The sequence below is a fragment of the Erinaceus europaeus genome, chromosome 16 (genome assembly GCF_950295315.1).
Source record: "Erinaceus europaeus chromosome 16, mEriEur2.1, whole genome shotgun sequence".
Classification (NCBI taxonomy): Eukaryota; Metazoa; Chordata; class Mammalia; order Eulipotyphla; family Erinaceidae; genus Erinaceus; species Erinaceus europaeus.
In genome coordinates, this window is record NC_080177.1 from 13,176,853 (window position 1) to 13,194,434 (window position 17,582).

The following is a 17,582-nucleotide window of genomic DNA, read 5'->3' on the forward strand; positions in this document are numbered from 1 at the left end:
ATATAGCAGGCCTCCTTCCCAGGGAGTTATTTCATGGTTCCCCAAGAATGACATTTCCAAAGTAACTAAAGATCAGGGGAAAATATGCATATCCAATACTGGTTAACCTAATAGTGGTTAAAGAAAAAGCAGAAACATTCTACTCTGGTTGGCTAGTAGACAAAATCATAAGGCAGCTCCTATAAGAATTAGCAAAGGGACTCCATCTGCACATCTTTTTTAAAAAATATATTTATTTATTTATTTTCCCTTTTGTAGCTGTTGTTATTACTGATGTCATCATTATTGGATAGGACAGAGAGAAATGGACAGAGGAGGGGAAGACAGAGGGGGAGAGAAAGATAGACACATCTGCTAGTGATGTCTGGTTCTTTCTCTCTCTCCTATCTTTCATAAATAAACATACACACACACACACACACACACACGCACGCACACACACACACGGACACACACAGAGAGAGAGAGAGAGAAGAGACACTGCAGTGTTGCTTCATGACTCCTGTAGCTTCTACTCTGTGTGGTGCGCCCATGTGGTGATTGGGGGCTTGAGCCTGGGTCCTCTCAAAGGTAGAGTGTGCACTACCTCGAGCCATCTCCTGGTCCAGCACTTTTCTTTCTCATCAGAGCGCTACTCAGCTCTGACTTATGGTGGTGCAAGGGGTTGAGCCTGGGACTTTGGAGGCTCAGGCATGAGAGACCTTTTGCTGTCTAACCACTATGCTGTCTACCTCACCCCAGCGCTTACTTTCTTTTTTTATTTGTTCTTTTTTTTTTAAACTTTTTTTAAAATTTATTTTCCCTTTTGTTGCCCTTGTTGTTTTTAATTGTTGTTGTAGTTATTGTTGTTGTTGTTGGATACGATAGATATAAATGGAGAGAGGAGGGGAAGACAGACAGGGGGAGAGAAAGATAGACATCTACAGACCTGCTTCACCGCCTGTGAAGCGACTCCCCTGCAGGTCCTTGTGCTTTGCACCACATGCGCTTAACCCGTTGCGTTACCACCCGACTCCCATTTCTTTCTTTTTTAAAGCCTCATTTACTCATGGGTAAGTGGGAGAAAGAATCAGTTCATTGGGGGGGGGTAGATAGCGTAATGGTTATGCAAACAGACTCTCATGCCTGAGGCTTCGTCAAGCTCCAGGTTCAATCCCCCGCACCACCATAAGCCAGAGCTGAGTGGTGCTGTGGTAAAAAAAAAAAAAAAAAGAATCAGTTGATCACTCTGGTGTATGTGATACTGGTAGTTGAACTTTGGGTCTCATATTCTAGAACCTAGTTTAAAAAAAAATTTTTTTTTTAAATATTTATTTATTCCCTTTTGTTGCCCTTGTTTTATTGTTGTAGTTATTATTGTTGTTACTGATGTCATCATTGTTGGATAGGACAGAGAGAAATGGAGAGAGGAGAGGAAGACAGAGAAGGGGAGAGAAAGACAGACACCTGCAGACCTGCTTCACCACCTGTGAAGCGACTCCCCTGCAGGTGGGGAGCCGGGGGCTTGAATCAGGATCTTTATGCTGGTCCTTAAGCTTTGCACCACGTGCACTTAACTCGCTGCGCTACTGCCCGACTCCCCAGAGCCTAGTTCTTATATTCACTGCACCACTTCTCTCGCTGTGAACAATACTGCCTCCCCCATTTTTTTATTTGATAGGACAGAAATTGAGAGAAAAGGGGGCCAGGTAGTGGTGCACCTGGTCGAGGGCACATGCTATAATGCACAAGGACGTGGGTTCAAGTCCCTGGTCCTCACCTGCAGGGGGAAAGCTTCACAAGTGGTGAAGCAGGGCTGCGGGTGACTATCTCTCTCCCTCTCTATAGCCCCCTCACCTCTCGATTTCTGACTGTTTCTATTCGATAAATAATAAAAGTAATTAAAAAATTAAAAAAAAAGAAACCGAGAGAAAAAGGAGGAGACAGATGGGGAGAGAGAAACACCCGCAGCCCCGCTTCACTGATGATGACTGCTGACTGTGGGTACGGGGGCTTCACTGGTGATGGCTGCTGACTGTGGGGTGCGGGGGCTTCACTGGTGATGGCTGCTGACTGTGGGGTACGGGGGCTTCACTGGTGATGGCTGCTGACTGTGGGGTATGGGGGCTTCACTGGTGATGACTGCTGACTGTGGGTACGGGGGCTTCACTGGTGATGACTGCTGACTGTGGGGTACGGGGCATAAACACGCCGCACGGACGGCCTTCCCCTGACAGTCCTGTGAGTTACTGCAACATTAATCAGACATGGGAGTCAGGCAGCGGTTAAGCACAGGTGGTTAAGCACAGGTGGTTAAGCACAGGTTAAGCACAGGTTAAGCGCAGTGGTTAAGCACAGGTGGCGCAAAGCGCAAAGACTGGAGTAAGGATCCCGGTTCGAGCCCCCGGCTCCCCACCTGCAGGGGAGTCGCTTCACAGGTGGTGAAGCAGGTCTGCAGGTGTCTATCTTTCACTCCCCCTCTCTGTCTTCCCCTCCTCTCTCCATTTCTCTGTCCTATCCAACAACGATGACAACAATAATAATAACCACAACAATAAAACAACAAGGGCAACAAAAGGGAATAAATATTTTTAAAAATTAAAAAATAATAATCAGACATATTTCACTTATAAAGCTTCTTTCAGGAGGAATGTAGGCCTGTCCCTGAATCTAAGATCTACTGTTTCCGTCTTACTGGCAGAGCCCAACATTCTGTCAGTGTCCTGTGCACATCAAAACTCTCTAAGCTGAACATCTGTGAATAAAAATAATGCTAGCTTTGCCTGGCCCCCACCACACCGCATGAAACTTGGTGTTGTGGCATCTTTACCTCTCTTTGTCTTTCTATCCGAAAAAGCCAGTCTGGAGAGGCAAAGCCCCACTGACAACAAAGAATCACCTAAGTGTGAGAATGAAAATAAGTTAAAAAAAAAAAAAGGAGGGCAGTGAGACAATGATGGTTTCAGTCAATCAACAACAAGCAAAGAAGCTGCCGGTGTCTGGGAGAATCGGTAGGAGACAAGCAGAACTGGTGTCTGCCATCTTCCGTGTGGGTTAGGCATTCCTGAAATAGGCTGTGACCTGAGCGATGGCGACAGGCTAAGGTTTCTTATCAGAGGAAAGCATGGTTGTCACAGGTAGTGGACAGGCTGGCTATGCGGCTGACAATTGCTTACAGTGCATACAGAGCTGTCTGGTTTATGTTTTATCCTGCTGTGCTATGTTTTGAACACTTTAACCATGACAAACATTTCTTTTTTTCTTTTTTCTTAACATTTATTTATTTATTCCCTTTTTTATTGCCCTTGTTTTTATTGTTATAGTTATTATTGTTGTTGTTATTGATGTCATCGTTGTTGGATAGGACAGAGAGAAATGTAGAGAGGAGGGAAAGACAGAGAAGGGGAGAGAAAGACAGACACCTGCAGACCTGCTTCACCACCTGTGAAGCGACTCACCTGCAGGTGGGGAGCCGGGGGCTCGAACCGGGATCCTTATGCGGGTTCTTGTGCTTTGCGCCACCTGCGCTTAAACACTGCGCTACCGCCCGACTCCCGAACATTTTTTAAAAAAATATTTATTTATTTATTCCCTTTTGTTTTTTTATTGTAGTTATAACTGTTGTTGGACAGGACAGAGAGAAATGGAGAGATGAGAGAAGATAGAGCGAGGGAAAGAAAGATAGACACACTGTCTGTGAAGCGACGCCCCTGTAGGTAGGGATCCCGAGGCTCGAACCGGGATCCTTCCACGGGTCTTTGCGCTTTGTGCCATGTGCGCATAAACCGCTGCACTACCACCCGGCTCCCCCCGAACATTTCTTATAACCTTTTATCACACCTTGTTCTAAAGTGTAGATGTAATGTTATATATCATGTGCACTTTAATTTCCTTTAATTAAGATTTGTAAAGCTGACCTTTTAATAGCAATATCACTGTGGGGATGGGCTTACCATCAGAGAAGAGATGTTCTACTCCAACAAACAGCTGTAAGAGCTTCCCCAGCTCATACTGGGTCCGGCACTGCTGTAACATAAGTTTTAAAAGAAAACACGCCTGCTGCTTCAGCCATGGGGCAGGAATGGTTACGTGGACACTGGTGCCCGTCATTTCAAGCTATGGAAAAAAAAAAAGTTGTTTCACAGCGACAACAAATCAAACTTTCCAAATCTGGAAGCATCTAAGAAAGCCACGATATCATCAAAAATCACCTCTTATCACAAAGGGGATGGTGGATGGTATTCACGTTCTCTCTAAACTGGTAGTGAGGCTCAGGGAAAAAAGCAAAAAAAAAAAAACAACAAAAACCGAAGTCTTCATCAGGTTTGTAGTTTATCTCTGCAGGTCATGCTGGGAGAGAGAGTGTGTGTGCATGTGGAAGTCAAAGATAAAGAGTGACTGCTACCCGTGGGGTGCAGGGTTATGAACACGCCTCATGGATGACTCAACCAAACAGTCCTGAGAGTTATGCAAAATTAATCAAACACATTTCATTTATAAAGCTTCTTTTTCTAAAAAAAATTTTTTTATTTGTTTATTCATGAGGAAGATAGGAGGAGAGAGCGGACTAGACATCACTCTGGTACAGGTGCTGCTGGGGATTGAACTCAGGACCTCATGCTTGAGAGCCCAATGCTTTATCCACTGCGCCACCTCCCCAACCACATACAGCTTCTTTAAGGAGGGATTTAGGCCTGTCCCTGAATGTAGAAGAGTTGAAATTCATTATCTGAAGGCCTCTTAGAAAGGATTTTGTATGCTTGAGGCACCTGATATGATCGCTGGCATCCATTGGAAGTACCCAAGTACATTTGATGCTATCTGTCAAAAATTCTATGTGTTGTATGAAATAAGTCTTTTTTCAGTTTATTCCCCTTTTGTTGCCCTTGTTGTTTTATTGTTGTAGCTATTATTGTCATCATTGTTGAATAGGACAGAGAGAAATGGAGAGAGGAGGGGAAGACAGAGAGAGGGAGAGAAAGATAGACACCTACAGACCTGCTTCACTGCTTGTGAAGCAATCTCCCTGCAAGTAGGGAGCCGGGTGCTCGAACCAGGATCCTTGCACCACATGCACTTAACCCGCTGCGCTACCGCCCAACTCCTGTTAAAGAAGTCTTTTAAAAGTCCCCAATAAAGAAATTAAAGAAATATTTAAGGGCAGTGGTAGATAGCATAAAGGTTATGCAAAGAGACTTTCATGCCTGAGGCTTGAAGGTCAAGTCCCAGGTTCAATCCCCTACACCACCATAAGCAAGAGCTGAGCAGTACTTTGGTGAAAAAAAAAGAGAGAGAGAGACATAAAGAACTCCGTCAAGGGAGTGGCTGTAGTGCAGAGAGTTAAGTGCAGGTGGCGCAAAGCACAAGGACCAGATTAAAGATCCTGGTTCAAGCCCCCCACTCCCCACCTGTAGGGGAGTTGCTTCACAAGAGGTGAAGCAGGTCTGCAGGTGTCTTTCTCTCCCCTTCTCTGTCTTCCCCTCCTCTGTCTTCCCCTCCTCTCTCCATTTCTCTGTCCTATCCAACAACGACAACATCAATAACAACAATAATCACTACAACAATAAAACAACAAAAGCAACAAAAGGGAATAAATAAATATTTTTTAAAAGGCAGTAGTATGATTAGTAAAAAGAAAAGGGGGGGGGATCGGGCGGTAGTGCAGCAGGTTAAGCGCACGTGGCGCAAAGCAAAGCATAAGGACCTGCATGAGGATCCTGGTTCAAGCCCCCGTCTCCCAACCTGCAAGGGGGGTAGTTTCACAGGCGGTGAAGCAGGTCTGCAGGTGTCTCTCTCTCTCTCCCCCTCCTCTCTCCATTTGTCTCTATCCTACCCAACAACGACGACATCAACAATAATAACTATAACAACAATAAAAAAACAAAGGCAACAAGAGGGAAAATAAATAATAAAAATTTAAAAAAAAGAGCTCAGTCAAGGTAAAGAAAAGACATGGTCAGTTATTAACACCAGTTTTACTAAAGCAACAGTTTTCTGCATGATTTCTGCATATATACTTATATGCAAGGAACAATTATTAGTGTAAAAGCTAGTATTACTATAGTCTAACTTTGATTTGTAACTCCAAGTCTGATTTTCTTCATATTAAAAGACAAAAGCATTGAAAAAATTTAAGGATTGTGGCCAAGAATATAGCTAATTAGCAGAGAACATGTCTCACTTGTATGAGAAGCTTGTTCTGTGGCTGAGCGGCAAATCTGTGTTTGGGCCCTGACACCAAAAAGGAAAAAAAAAAAACCAGTTTGTTTTAGGGCACATACTGTATAAATATGTAATTCTGGGGCAGAAGAGAAAGTGTAATGGTTATATAAAGTGATTCTCATGCCTAAGGTTCCAAAGCCTCAAGTTCAGTCCCTAGCACCACCATAAACCAGAGCTGAGTAGTGCTCTGGTAAAAAAAATAAATAAATAAAAATGTAATTCTGTAACATAACAACCAAGAAGGGTGGAAACAGAGCAGCAAAGAAGCAATTTGTGTGGTCCAGGAGGTGGCACAGTGGATAAGGCTTTGGGCTCTCAAGCATGAGGTTCCAAGTTCAATCCCCGGCAGCACATGTACCAGAGTGATGTCTGGTTCTTTCTCTCTCCTATCATTTCTCATGAATCAATAAATGAAATAAAAAGGCAATTTGTATATATTGTTAAATATAAGGTATTTTCTTTTCTTCTTTAAGATTTATTTGATTTATTTCATAAGGTGGAGATTACAAAAGAGGCCAGAGCAGTACTCTGGCATATGCGGTTCTGGGGACCAAACTTGGAACTTCATTCTTGGAAGCCCAAAGTCTCACATTATGTCATCTTCCAGCCATCAGGTAATATATTTTCAAATAGTATCATAATTTTTGGATAGAGTATTCCTTTATCAATTAGTAAATAATTTTAAGAAAAGGTCATGTGCCTTCCTCCTAATGGGATCTGAGTAATATCAGCAGTTGCTACTTAAACAAAACAACAATAGTAAACAACAACAACAAAACCATGACAGAAGTCCATCTTGGTTAGCAATCTATTTATTTATTTATTGCCTCCAGGGTTATCACTGGGGCTTGGTTCCTGCACTATGACTCCACTGCTCCTGGAGGCCATTTTTTCCATTTTGTTGCCCTTGTTGTCGTTGTTATTATTGTTGTCATTGCTGTTGTTATTGGATAGGACAGAGAAATGGAGATAGGAGGGAGACAGGGACGGGGAGAGAAAGACAGACACCTGCAGACCTGCTTCACCGCCTGTGAAGCGACCCCTCCCCCTGCAGGTTGGGAGCCGGAGCTCCAACCCGGATCCTTACCCTGTCCTTGCGCCTCGCGCTGTATGCGCTTAACCCGCTGCGCTACCGCCTGACCCCCTAGCAATCACTTTAGCTATAAAAAGGTTAAACTGGGAGTCAGGCGGTAGCGCAGTGGGTTAAGCGCAGGTGGTGCAAAGCACAAGGACCCGGCTCCTCACCTGCAGGGGAGTCGCTTCACAAGCAGTGAAGCAGGTCTGCAGGTGTCTATCTTTCTCCCCTACTCTGTCTTCCCCATCTCTCTCCATTTCTCTGTTCTATCCAACAATGATGACATGACATCAATAACAACAACAATAAAACTACAAGGGCAACAAAAGGGAAAAACATAAACAAAATGTTTTTAAAATTTTAAAAAAACAAACAGGTTAAACTCTGCAGTTCAAAGAAGGCAGTGGGGGTGGGGGAGGGGGAGAAGGTAGATAGCATAATGGTTATGCAAAAAGACTCTCATGCCTGAGGCTGCAAAGGTGGAGGGGTGGAACACAGCTATTTATGTAACACACTTTTTTTTTAAAAAAAATTTATTTTATTTATTTATTCCCTTTTGTTGCCCTTGTTGTTTTATTGTTGTAGTTATTATTGTTGTTTTTGTTGTTGGATAGGACAGAGAGAAATGGAGAGAGGAGGGGAAGACAGAGAGGAGGAGAGAAAGACAGACACCTGCAGACCTGCTTCACCGCCTGTGAAGTGACTCCCCTGCAGGTGGGGAGCCGGGGTTCGAACCGGGATCCTTAGGCTGGTCCTTGTGCTTTGCGCCACCTGTGCTTAGCCTGATGCGCTACAGCCCGACTCCTGTAACACACTTTTGTGCCTGAGGCACTAGAGGTTCAATCCTTCTATCTCCATTTCCCTTCTCCTCTCAATTTCTCTGTCCTATCAAAAGAAATAAAAGAAAAATGGCCGTCAGGAGCAATGGATTTGTTCTGCAGGCCCTGAGCCCCAGTGATAACCTTAGTGGCAATTAAAAAAAAATTTTTTTTTAAAGGGAAAAAGCCTATGCTAAGATTCCCTTGTAGTATATTTGTTGGATAGAATTAGTATGTAGTTCTGCCTCATCATAGAAAGATCAAGCAAGACTATGGCAAATTCATTTCTTTTTCTTCAAATTTCCTTTCTTTTTCATAGTATTAATTAGTGCCATATAATAACCAAGCCTGAAACAAGCATCTGAATAATTAAAGTCTAAAATTGACCAAAAGGCTCAGCATCGGGGCCGGGTGGTGGTGCACCTGGTTGAGCACACGTTACAAAGCATAAGGACCCAGGTTCAAGCCTCAGGTCCCCACCTGCAGAGGGAAAGTTTTGTGAGTGGTGAAGCAGTGTTGCAGGTGTCTCTATGTATCTCTCCCTCTCTGTCACCCCTTCTCTCTTGATTTCTGGCTGTCTCCAATAAATAAATAAAGATAAAAAATTTTTTTAAAAAGGCTCAGCATCATTTCAACAGGGCCTATGAAAAAAAGTATTTGCTGTCGTAGTGAGTAGAAAAGTGTTAAAAACTCCTCACATTCATTACTGATGAAGAGATCTTGAATTGGCAAAATCCAATTCACTGAACTGACACAGTTCAGTCCCTGGAGCCATGTGCCACTACATTCCTTTCTAGCAAAAACAGGCAAATTGGAATCACTGAGCTTGACTGTAGTAGCAAGATAGCAAACAGAGCACGCTAGATGAAATTCCTCTGTCATCCCCAGCAGGTAAGGTGCGATATGCAGTCACAATGATTTCTATACTCCCTCCCCATCTCTGAAAGAGTACAAATGACCTAGTTTGAATTAGTTCACAGGATAGCTATTTATCTGCTGCTATACCTTGACTATAAGCAGGTAACAGGCCACTCTACCTAATATCAGATGAGTGAAGAACACCACCTGTAACTCCAACTTACAGTTTCAAGGCTCTTCTGAAATTCCGCAAGTTTAACTTCAGCTTCCTTATAATTCTTGAAAAACATACAGAGCTCGTACATCTCCATCATCAATAGTAATGGGGAATCCTTTGAGAAAGAGTTTGAATAACATTTCAAGATCTTGAACTTAATACTATTTTCTCAGTGAATTATCATAAATGCAAGAGGAGCTTAAAGTAGCAAAAAAAAAAAATACTGTCTGCAGTTTTCTAATTTACAGAATTAAATCATGTATGTTTAAAAAATACAAGAGCCAGAAGTCGGGTGGTAGTGTGGCAGGTTAAGCGCAGATGGCGTAAAGCCCAAGGACCAGCGCAAGGATCCCAATTCCAGTCCTTGGCTCCCCACCTGCAGGGGAGTCACTTCACAAGTGGTGAAGCAGGTCTGCAGGTGTCTATCTTTCTCTCCCCCCTCTGTCTATCCCTCCTCTCTCCATTTTCTCTGTCCTATTCAACAACGACATCAATAACAACAACAATAGTAACTACAACAATAAAAACAAGGGCAATAAAAAGGGAATAAATAACTATATAAAAAAGGAATAAATGTATAAGTCAGTGGGGGAGATGCTGAAATAACTCTTTACACTCAGGAAAGAAACTCTCATTACCTTAAAGAAAAGCTGGAAGCCTCTGATGAGAGTTTTGCTCTTCTTCCTTGTTAATAATATTTTCCAGATGATTGTAAGGTCTTCCAGGTCCCAGGTGTGTCCCTCTACAGAGCCCTGAATGTGTCCCATTGCTTCAGCTGCAACACTGTCTTCCACTGAAGTGATGATCCAAACACAGAGACAAGGAATAGCACTAGCACCCTGCCATTGGATAAAAACGCTGGATTACCTGACAGCTCTCATCAGTGCTTCTATACAGAACAAGTGACTTCACTAAACTGCTTTAAAGTGGCTTAAAAACCCATAGAACAAACAGCCAAGGGATTACTATAAACTGCCCTGCAGAGAGGCAGGTCAATCAGTAAAGATGACTTGAGAACACACACACACACACACACACACACACACACACACACACACACACTCACACACTCACACACACACACACACACACTCACACACACACTCACACAAACACACTCACACACACACAAACACACTCACACACACACACTCACACACACACTCACACACACACACTCACACAAACACACACTCACACTCACACAAACACACACACACACTCACACACACACTCACACACACACTCACACACACACTCACACACACACACACTCACTCACACACACACTCACACACACACACTCACACACACAAACACACACATACACACACACACACACACACAACTTGGGATTACACACGCGCGTGCACAACACACACACACATGTTTTTCTTTTCTTTTTACCAGAGCACTGTCCAGCTCTGGTTTATGGTGGTGCAGGGGACTGAACCTGGGATTTTGTAGCCTCAGGCATGAGAATCTCTTTGCATAACCATTATGCTATCTATCCCTGCCCCACACGTTTTTCTATACAAAAACGAGTCCTGACTTTTCTGACAACCCAATATATGTATATCAGGGATATAAGTGTGTGTGTGTTTTTCTTTTTTTTTTTTTTCTTCCAGGGTTGTTGCTGGGCTTGGTGCCTGCACCATGAATCCACTGCTCCTGGAGGCCATTTATACCCCCTTTTGTTGCCCTTGTTGTTGTAGCCTCGTTGTGGTTATCATTATTGCCATTGTTGATGTTGTTCGTTGTAGGATAGGACAGAGAGAAATGGAGAGAGGAGGGGAAGACAGAGAGGGGGAGAGAAAGATAGACACCTGCAGACCTGCTTCACCGCCTGTGAAGCGACTCCCCTGCAGGTGGGGAGCCAGGGGCTCGAACCGGGATCCTTACGCCGGTCCTTGCGCTTTGCGCCACATGCGCTTAGCCCACTGCACCACTGCCTGACCCCCATGTGTGTGTGTTTTTCTATACAAAAACGAGTCATGACTTTTCTGACAACCCAATATATGTATATCAGGGATATAAGTGTGTGTGTGTGTGTGTGTGTGTGTGTGAGAGAGAGAGAGAGAGAGAGAGAGGGAGAGGGAGAGGGAGAGGGGGAGAGAGAGGGAGAGAGAGAGGTGTGTGTGTGTGTGGGGGGGGGAGAGAATATGTCTGGGCCACAGTAAGTATAAGAATACAGGACTGCCTTCCACAGAACTGCTGGTCCAGGTGACTACTGGATAGCATTCTTCTTGCCTGCTCAAGAGGCAGTGGTAGTCAGTGCATCAAATGGGTGCCAACTAGGAACCAAGGCTCTGGCAAGCCCAGCTGCTGAGTGTCAAGGCACTAGGAAGGGCCCTAGGAAGGGCCTTAAGCTCAAGCTTAGTCAAGAAGCAAATGCCGGAGCTTTACTGTCACCGTCAGATTCAGTCTTCCCTGTCCCTTCTGCCCTTCTATTGCTCTCTGGGTCTTTAATTTAGGTTTCTCATGATCCTTACCTCGAGACATGAGGCCAGGACACTGAGGACAGGAGTCTGTTGCTTCACTGCTTCAGCCAGGAGCCAGCACCAAGAGTTTGGCTCCTCTGAGCATTGAAGCAGAATTTCGAAAAAATCGGTCGTCTCTTCTTTGTTTTTCTGGAGTTCCTGGGGAGACGTGTTGCAGACCTGATCACTGTTCCTTGTGGAGCTGGACGCTGAGGGTAAGTTCTCGAAAGCCAGCTTTAAGTGGTCTTGAAGGACGGGACTGAAATGCGGCAGGAGAGCTTTCACCTAGAAAGCATAGTAGATAATTAAAGCTGGTCACCAACTTCCAGTTCCAGCTGAAGATGTTAAAGACAAGCACAGGCAAAACTCAGTCTTGCCCTGATCTCTAGCTCTTCCTTTCTTACCTTTGTCAGGGGTGACCATACAATTTTATAAAGTTTCTTGCTGCTTCTGAGTGAAGTTTCATATTCTATCTCGGGTCACAAAGACTCCTCTTCCTTTAACTTTTTGGTACAAGTGACTAGGCCTTTGTCTAAAGTCAACCCACTGAAATCTTAGTAAACATAGTTTCCTATCAAAAGGAAGTTTCTGTAAGCCTAACAGAAAGAACACTGTCTTCCAGGAAGTGTTTGTGTTTCTTCTTCTTGGATGAGGCTTACCTGCTCTGGGTGGTAACTATGGAGTTGGCTGTGAATAATGAACTGTAGCCAATCATTTGCTTTCGCACATTCCTGAAGGTAAGATGTACTCAAGCTCATATTGTGGAGCCTGCAGAATTGCACCACTAATGACCACTGGCTGCTAGATTCACTGGATAACCTGTGTTTGGGAGTGGGGACAGTAGAGAAAAAAAAAAGTTAAAACAGTTTTAAATGGCACATTTGTAGAAGTTAGGGGACAGGTGTTGGTGCACCTGGTTGAGTGCACGTTATAAGAAAGCCTCACAGGGAGTCGGGCGGTAGGGCAGCGGGTTAAGCGCAGGTGGCGCAAAGACCGGTGTAAGGATCCGGGTTTGAGCCCCTGGCTCCCCACCTGCAGGGGAGTCGCTTCACAGGCAGTGAAGCAGGTCTGCAGGTGTCTATATTTCTCTCCCCCCCTCTGTCTTCTCCTCCTCTCAACATTTATCTCTAACCTATCCAACACTAATGACATCAATAAAAAACAACAAGGGCAACAAAAGGGAATAAATAAATGTTACAAACAAACAAACAAACAAATGAAAGCCTCACAAGTGGTAAGCAGTTCTGCAGGTCTTTCTCTCTCCCTGCCCCTCTCTTTTAACCAGAGCACTGCTCAACTCTAGCTCATGGTGGTGCAGGGGACTGAACCCAGGGCTGTGCAGCCTCAAACACAGAAGCCTCTTTGCATAACCATTATACTATCTATCCCTGCCCTCACTCTCCCTATCTCCCTCTTCCTTCTCAATTTCAGGCATCCAATAAATAAACATAATAATAAAAGAGATGATATTTTAAAAAGTTAACTATTTTAAACTACAATGTAATCTCTAAAAAGCCTTCCAATGAATGCCAACTATTCATTAAATTACTTTGGAAATAAACTATTTTATGACAATAAATAAAAACTTTTTTTGTTAACATATGGGCATGATTCACCCTTTTTTTTTTTATTTTAAATGTTTTTTTTTTCCTCCAGGGTTATTGCTGGGCTCGGTGCCTGCACCATGAATCCACCGCTCCTGGAGGCCTTTTTTCCCCCTTTTTGTTGCCCTAGTTGTTGCAGCCTCTTTGCGGTTATTATTGCCATTGTTGACGTTGCTTTGTTGTTGGATAGGACAGAGAGAAATGGAGAGAGGAGGGGAAGACAGAGAGAGGGGAGAGAAAGATAGACACCTGCAGACCTGCTTCACCGCCCGTGAAGCGACTGCCCTGCAGGTGGGGAGCCAGGGGCTCGAACCGGGATCCTTACGCTGGTCCCTGCGCTTTGTGCCACGTGCGCTTAACCCACTGCGCCACCGCCCGATTCCCATGATTCATCCTTTATATGAAACAAAGACCTGTCAAACTTAGCTGTGTATCAACTTTAGACATTGCAAAACCAGAAGTCAGGTAGCAGCACACCTGGCTGAGTGCACACATTATAGTGCATAAGGTCTTGGGTTCAAGGCCCTGCAAGGGAAAGCTTCATGAGTGGTGAAGCAGTACTATAGCTCTCTCTCTCTCTTTTTCCTCTCTAACTCCCCCATCCCTCTCAATTCTTCTCTTTATCAAATATGAATAAATAAAAATATTTTAAAAAAAGAATTGAGAAAACAGTTCCTCATGTCATGTGTAGGTGCCTCAACTAGGTGCACCACCACCCAGCCTCTAAGCAAGTTTTTTTTTTTCCCTCCAGGGTTATCACTGGAGCTCTGTGCCTGCACCATGAAGTCACTGCTCCTAGAGGCTATTTTTTCCCCCTTTTGTTGCTCTGGTTGTTTTTTTATCATTGTGGTTATTATTATTATTGTTGTTATTGATACACTGTTGTTGGATAGGACAGAGAGAAATCGAGAGAGGAGGGGAAGAGAAAGACACCTGCAGACCTACTTCACCGCCTGTGAAGTGACCCCCCCAGGTGGGGAGCCAGGGGCTCGAGTTGGGATCCTTATGCCGGTCCTTGCGCTTTGCTTAACCCTCTGCACTACCTCCTGACCCCCACTAAGGAAGTTTTTATAGGGGGTAGATAGCACAATGGTTATGCAAAGAGACATTCATGCCTGAGGCTCCAAGGTCCCAGGTTCAGTTCCCTGTACTGCCATAAGCCAGAGTTGATCAGTGCTCTGGTAAAAAAAAAAAAAAAGTTTTTATAGAGAAAAAATAATTTTTTTCATAGACGATGAGAGACAGGGAGAAACACAGAGAGAAGCAGAGTCACTGCGGTACAGCTCCACAGTTCCTGAAGCACCCTCCTGCATGAATTTCACATGGTAGCCAGGGCTCAAGCCCATGTGCTTGTGTAAAATGATGTATCAGTCACCTTCCACAAACCCCTATACCCTTTGGCAATGATTTCAATACCTAATAGTCCAGGGACTTCTTTGACCAGCAAGACAGTAGAGGAGACTTTTTGCCCCCCCCCCCCCATCAGAGCATTGCTCAGCTCTGGTTTATGGTAGTGACAGGACTGAATTTGGGATCTCAGCCTCAGGCATCAAGGTCTCTAGGCACAAGCATTATGCTATCCTTAGTCCAATGAGACATTTAGAAAGAGGGATTTGTTATCTGTGCCCTTTTATTACTGATGACAAGAAGCAATTAAAACCCACTGTGTGTATTTTTTTGGGGGGTAGATAGCATAATGGTTATGCAAAGAGACTCTTGAGGCTTGAGGCTCAGTAGTCCTAGGTTCAATCCCCAGCACCACCATAGGCCAGAGCTGAGCAGTGCTCTGGTTAAACAAACAAAAAACCTCACTGTCCATCAAGGTGGAGAAGACTTTTTAGTCTTAGTAGTGGCATGCTGGCACCTATCATAGGGAAATAAACTGTACCCAAGTGATAGCAACTGTCCTGTAAATCATTATTTCCCTAGTAAAGTGATGTTGGGGGTGGGGTGGGGAACCCATGGCCAATTTACTGAGTATCTGCTAGGTACTGGTTAAGTAAGAAGGTCAATTTTCTCGGGTCACAGTAAATATGGTTGAGGTGTTGGTAAAGCACAGATTATAGTACAATGAAACATGCTGAGAAAGAGGCTGGGATTGCAATTCACAAACCTCTTAGTCTCCTGTTGCTGAAGGCTGTTCCATATACCTTCTTCTAAGAGAACAAGCAGTTCCTCTCCAGTAGCCTTCTCTCCTGTAGCCAGCTTAATTAGCTTTTCAGCTGTAAGAAACACAAACAACAAAATCCTGTTAAGAGCAAAGGTCATTTCAGTTTGAAGGGTGTGACACAGGACCATTTCAGAGCTCAGGGTGCCCAAGAGGGGACAGAGTTGTCTCACTGGGTAGAGCACCTGCCTTGCTATACCTGTGGCCCAAGTTTGAACCCCAGCACCACAGACGACGTGCCAGAGCACTGGAAGAAGCACCTGAGCTGTGTTATCTCTTCCTCTATCTCTCTCTCTGAGAAAGTTGACCTGGAGTGGTGATATTGTGCATGTGTGATGCCCTGGCAACATCAGGGAAAAAAAAAAAGAGTCCAGGAAAGTAAGGTAGAGAATACTCTGCAGTGAAAGGATGAAAGAGGTAGTCTGGGAGGTGGTGCAGTGGATAAAGCATTAGACTCTCAAGCATGAGGTCCTAAGTTCAATATCCAGTAGCACATGTACCAGAGTGATGTCTGGTTCTTTTTCTCTCTCCTCTTATTTTTCTCATTAATAAATAAAAATCTTTACAATGCTTTAGCCACTGTGCCACCTCCTAACCACAATAAATAAAGCCTTTAATACACACACACACACACACACACACACACACACACACACACACATATAAAGTAAAAGGATGAAACAAGAAAGTAACTGTCACCCACCCAACCACCTGAAATTCAGCGAAGCCTACTTATCCTTTTCCTTCTAAGCAAAATAAACCACACAAAGAGAAGGTAGTGCACCTAGAGACTCTCTGATAAAACTGTATTGAACATCTTCACTTCTACACTTGTAGTTCAGAATGATGTTGGCTATTTTCATATCAACTCTGAGCTTGAGGCTGTCGAGGCCAAGCAATTCCAAGAAGCAAACGCAGGCAGCGCCTATTGAAGGTATATGAAAGGAGGAGAGTCCTAAAACATAGGCTTCATTGCCTACATGCTGGATCCTGAAAAAGAAAAAAAAAAAAATCACATCAGGGGTGAGGGAGAAAGCACAATGGTTATGCCAATAGACACTCATGGCTGAGGCTCCAAGGTCCCAGGTTCAATCTCCCACACCACCATAAGCCAGAGCTGATTAGTGCTCTGGTTTAAAATAAAATCAAATAGGGGGTCAGGCGGTGGTGCAGTGGGTTAAGCGCATGTGGCGCAAAGTGCAGGGACCGGCGTAAGGAACCCGGTTCGAGCCCCCGGCTCCCCACCTGCAGGGGAGTCGCTTCACAGGCGGTGAAGCAGGTCTGCAGGTGTCTATCTTTCTCTCCCCTTCTTTGTCTTCCCCTCCTCTCTCCATTTCTATCTGTCCTATCCAACAATGAATTGCGTCAACAACGGCAATAATAATAGCCACAACGAAGCTACAACAAGGGCAACAAAAGGGGGAAAAAAATGGCCTCCAGGAGCGGTGGATTCATGGTGCAGGCACCGAGCCCAGCAATAACCCTGGAGGAGGAAAAATAAATAAATAAATAAAATAAAAATCACATCACATACAAATTGTTTTTCACCAGAAAAAGTAGATGGAATGACACATGAAGCGTGATTCAGATGTGGTTCCCCCTCCCCCTTTAACTTTTATTTACTTTTACCAAGCACTGCACAACCCTGGCTTGTGGTGGTGTTGGGGATTGAACCTCGGACGATAAAGCCTCCTTTTCTTTTCCTTTTTGTGTCCTCTGAACACATCCATTTAGGTTCCCTGGAACTTTTAGATGTTTTTCTGTCTCCATAGCCCAGCCCCATCTCCTAAAAATCCTATTCTGTCCTAATTATTTTTGTGTCCAATTTCAAGCAGAGTAGAACTTGCAACTTGGGCAGGGGTAGATAACATAATGGTTATGCCAACAGACTCGCATGGCTAAGGCTCCAAAGTCTCAGGTTCAATCACCTGTACCACCCTAAGTCAGAGTTGAGCAGTGCTCTGGCAAAAAAAAAAAAAAAAAAAAAAAAAAGACTTACAAGTTGTGATTTTATACACTGACATCATAAAGCACATACTTTGTGCTAGAAATCAAATCCAGAACTCCCAAATATGTGAAACGTACACTCGATATCTGAGCTACACACCCAGCCTAAAGCACACACATTTAATTTTTACAAAGTTGTGGCCAATGCATGTGTG

At 44.1% G+C, this 17,582-nt stretch overlaps 1 protein-coding gene across 5 annotated transcripts in view; it reads right to left on the bottom strand.

The window, feature by feature from the left end:
* Positions 1-17,582, bottom strand: part of SPG11 (SPG11 vesicle trafficking associated, spatacsin) — a 104,265-nt gene that overhangs the window by 27,989 nt on the left and 58,694 nt on the right. For all 5 annotated transcript variants that reach the window (XR_009545276.1, XM_060174552.1, XM_060174550.1 and 2 more), the window contains exons 22-28: positions 16,205-16,410; positions 15,367-15,475; positions 12,309-12,468; positions 11,662-11,934; positions 9,808-10,008; positions 9,177-9,284; positions 3,933-4,095 (exon numbers count right to left, since the gene is read on the bottom strand). Coding sequence is in view for 4 of the 5 variants with exons in the window: in XM_060174552.1 (XP_060030535.1) it covers positions 3,933-4,095; positions 9,177-9,284; positions 9,808-10,008; positions 11,662-11,934; positions 12,309-12,468; positions 15,367-15,475; positions 16,205-16,410 (1,220 nt within the window). In the remaining variant the exon portion in view is untranslated. The remainder of the gene's footprint in view (positions 1-3,932; positions 4,096-9,176; positions 9,285-9,807; positions 10,009-11,661; positions 11,935-12,308; positions 12,469-15,366; positions 15,476-16,204; positions 16,411-17,582) is intronic.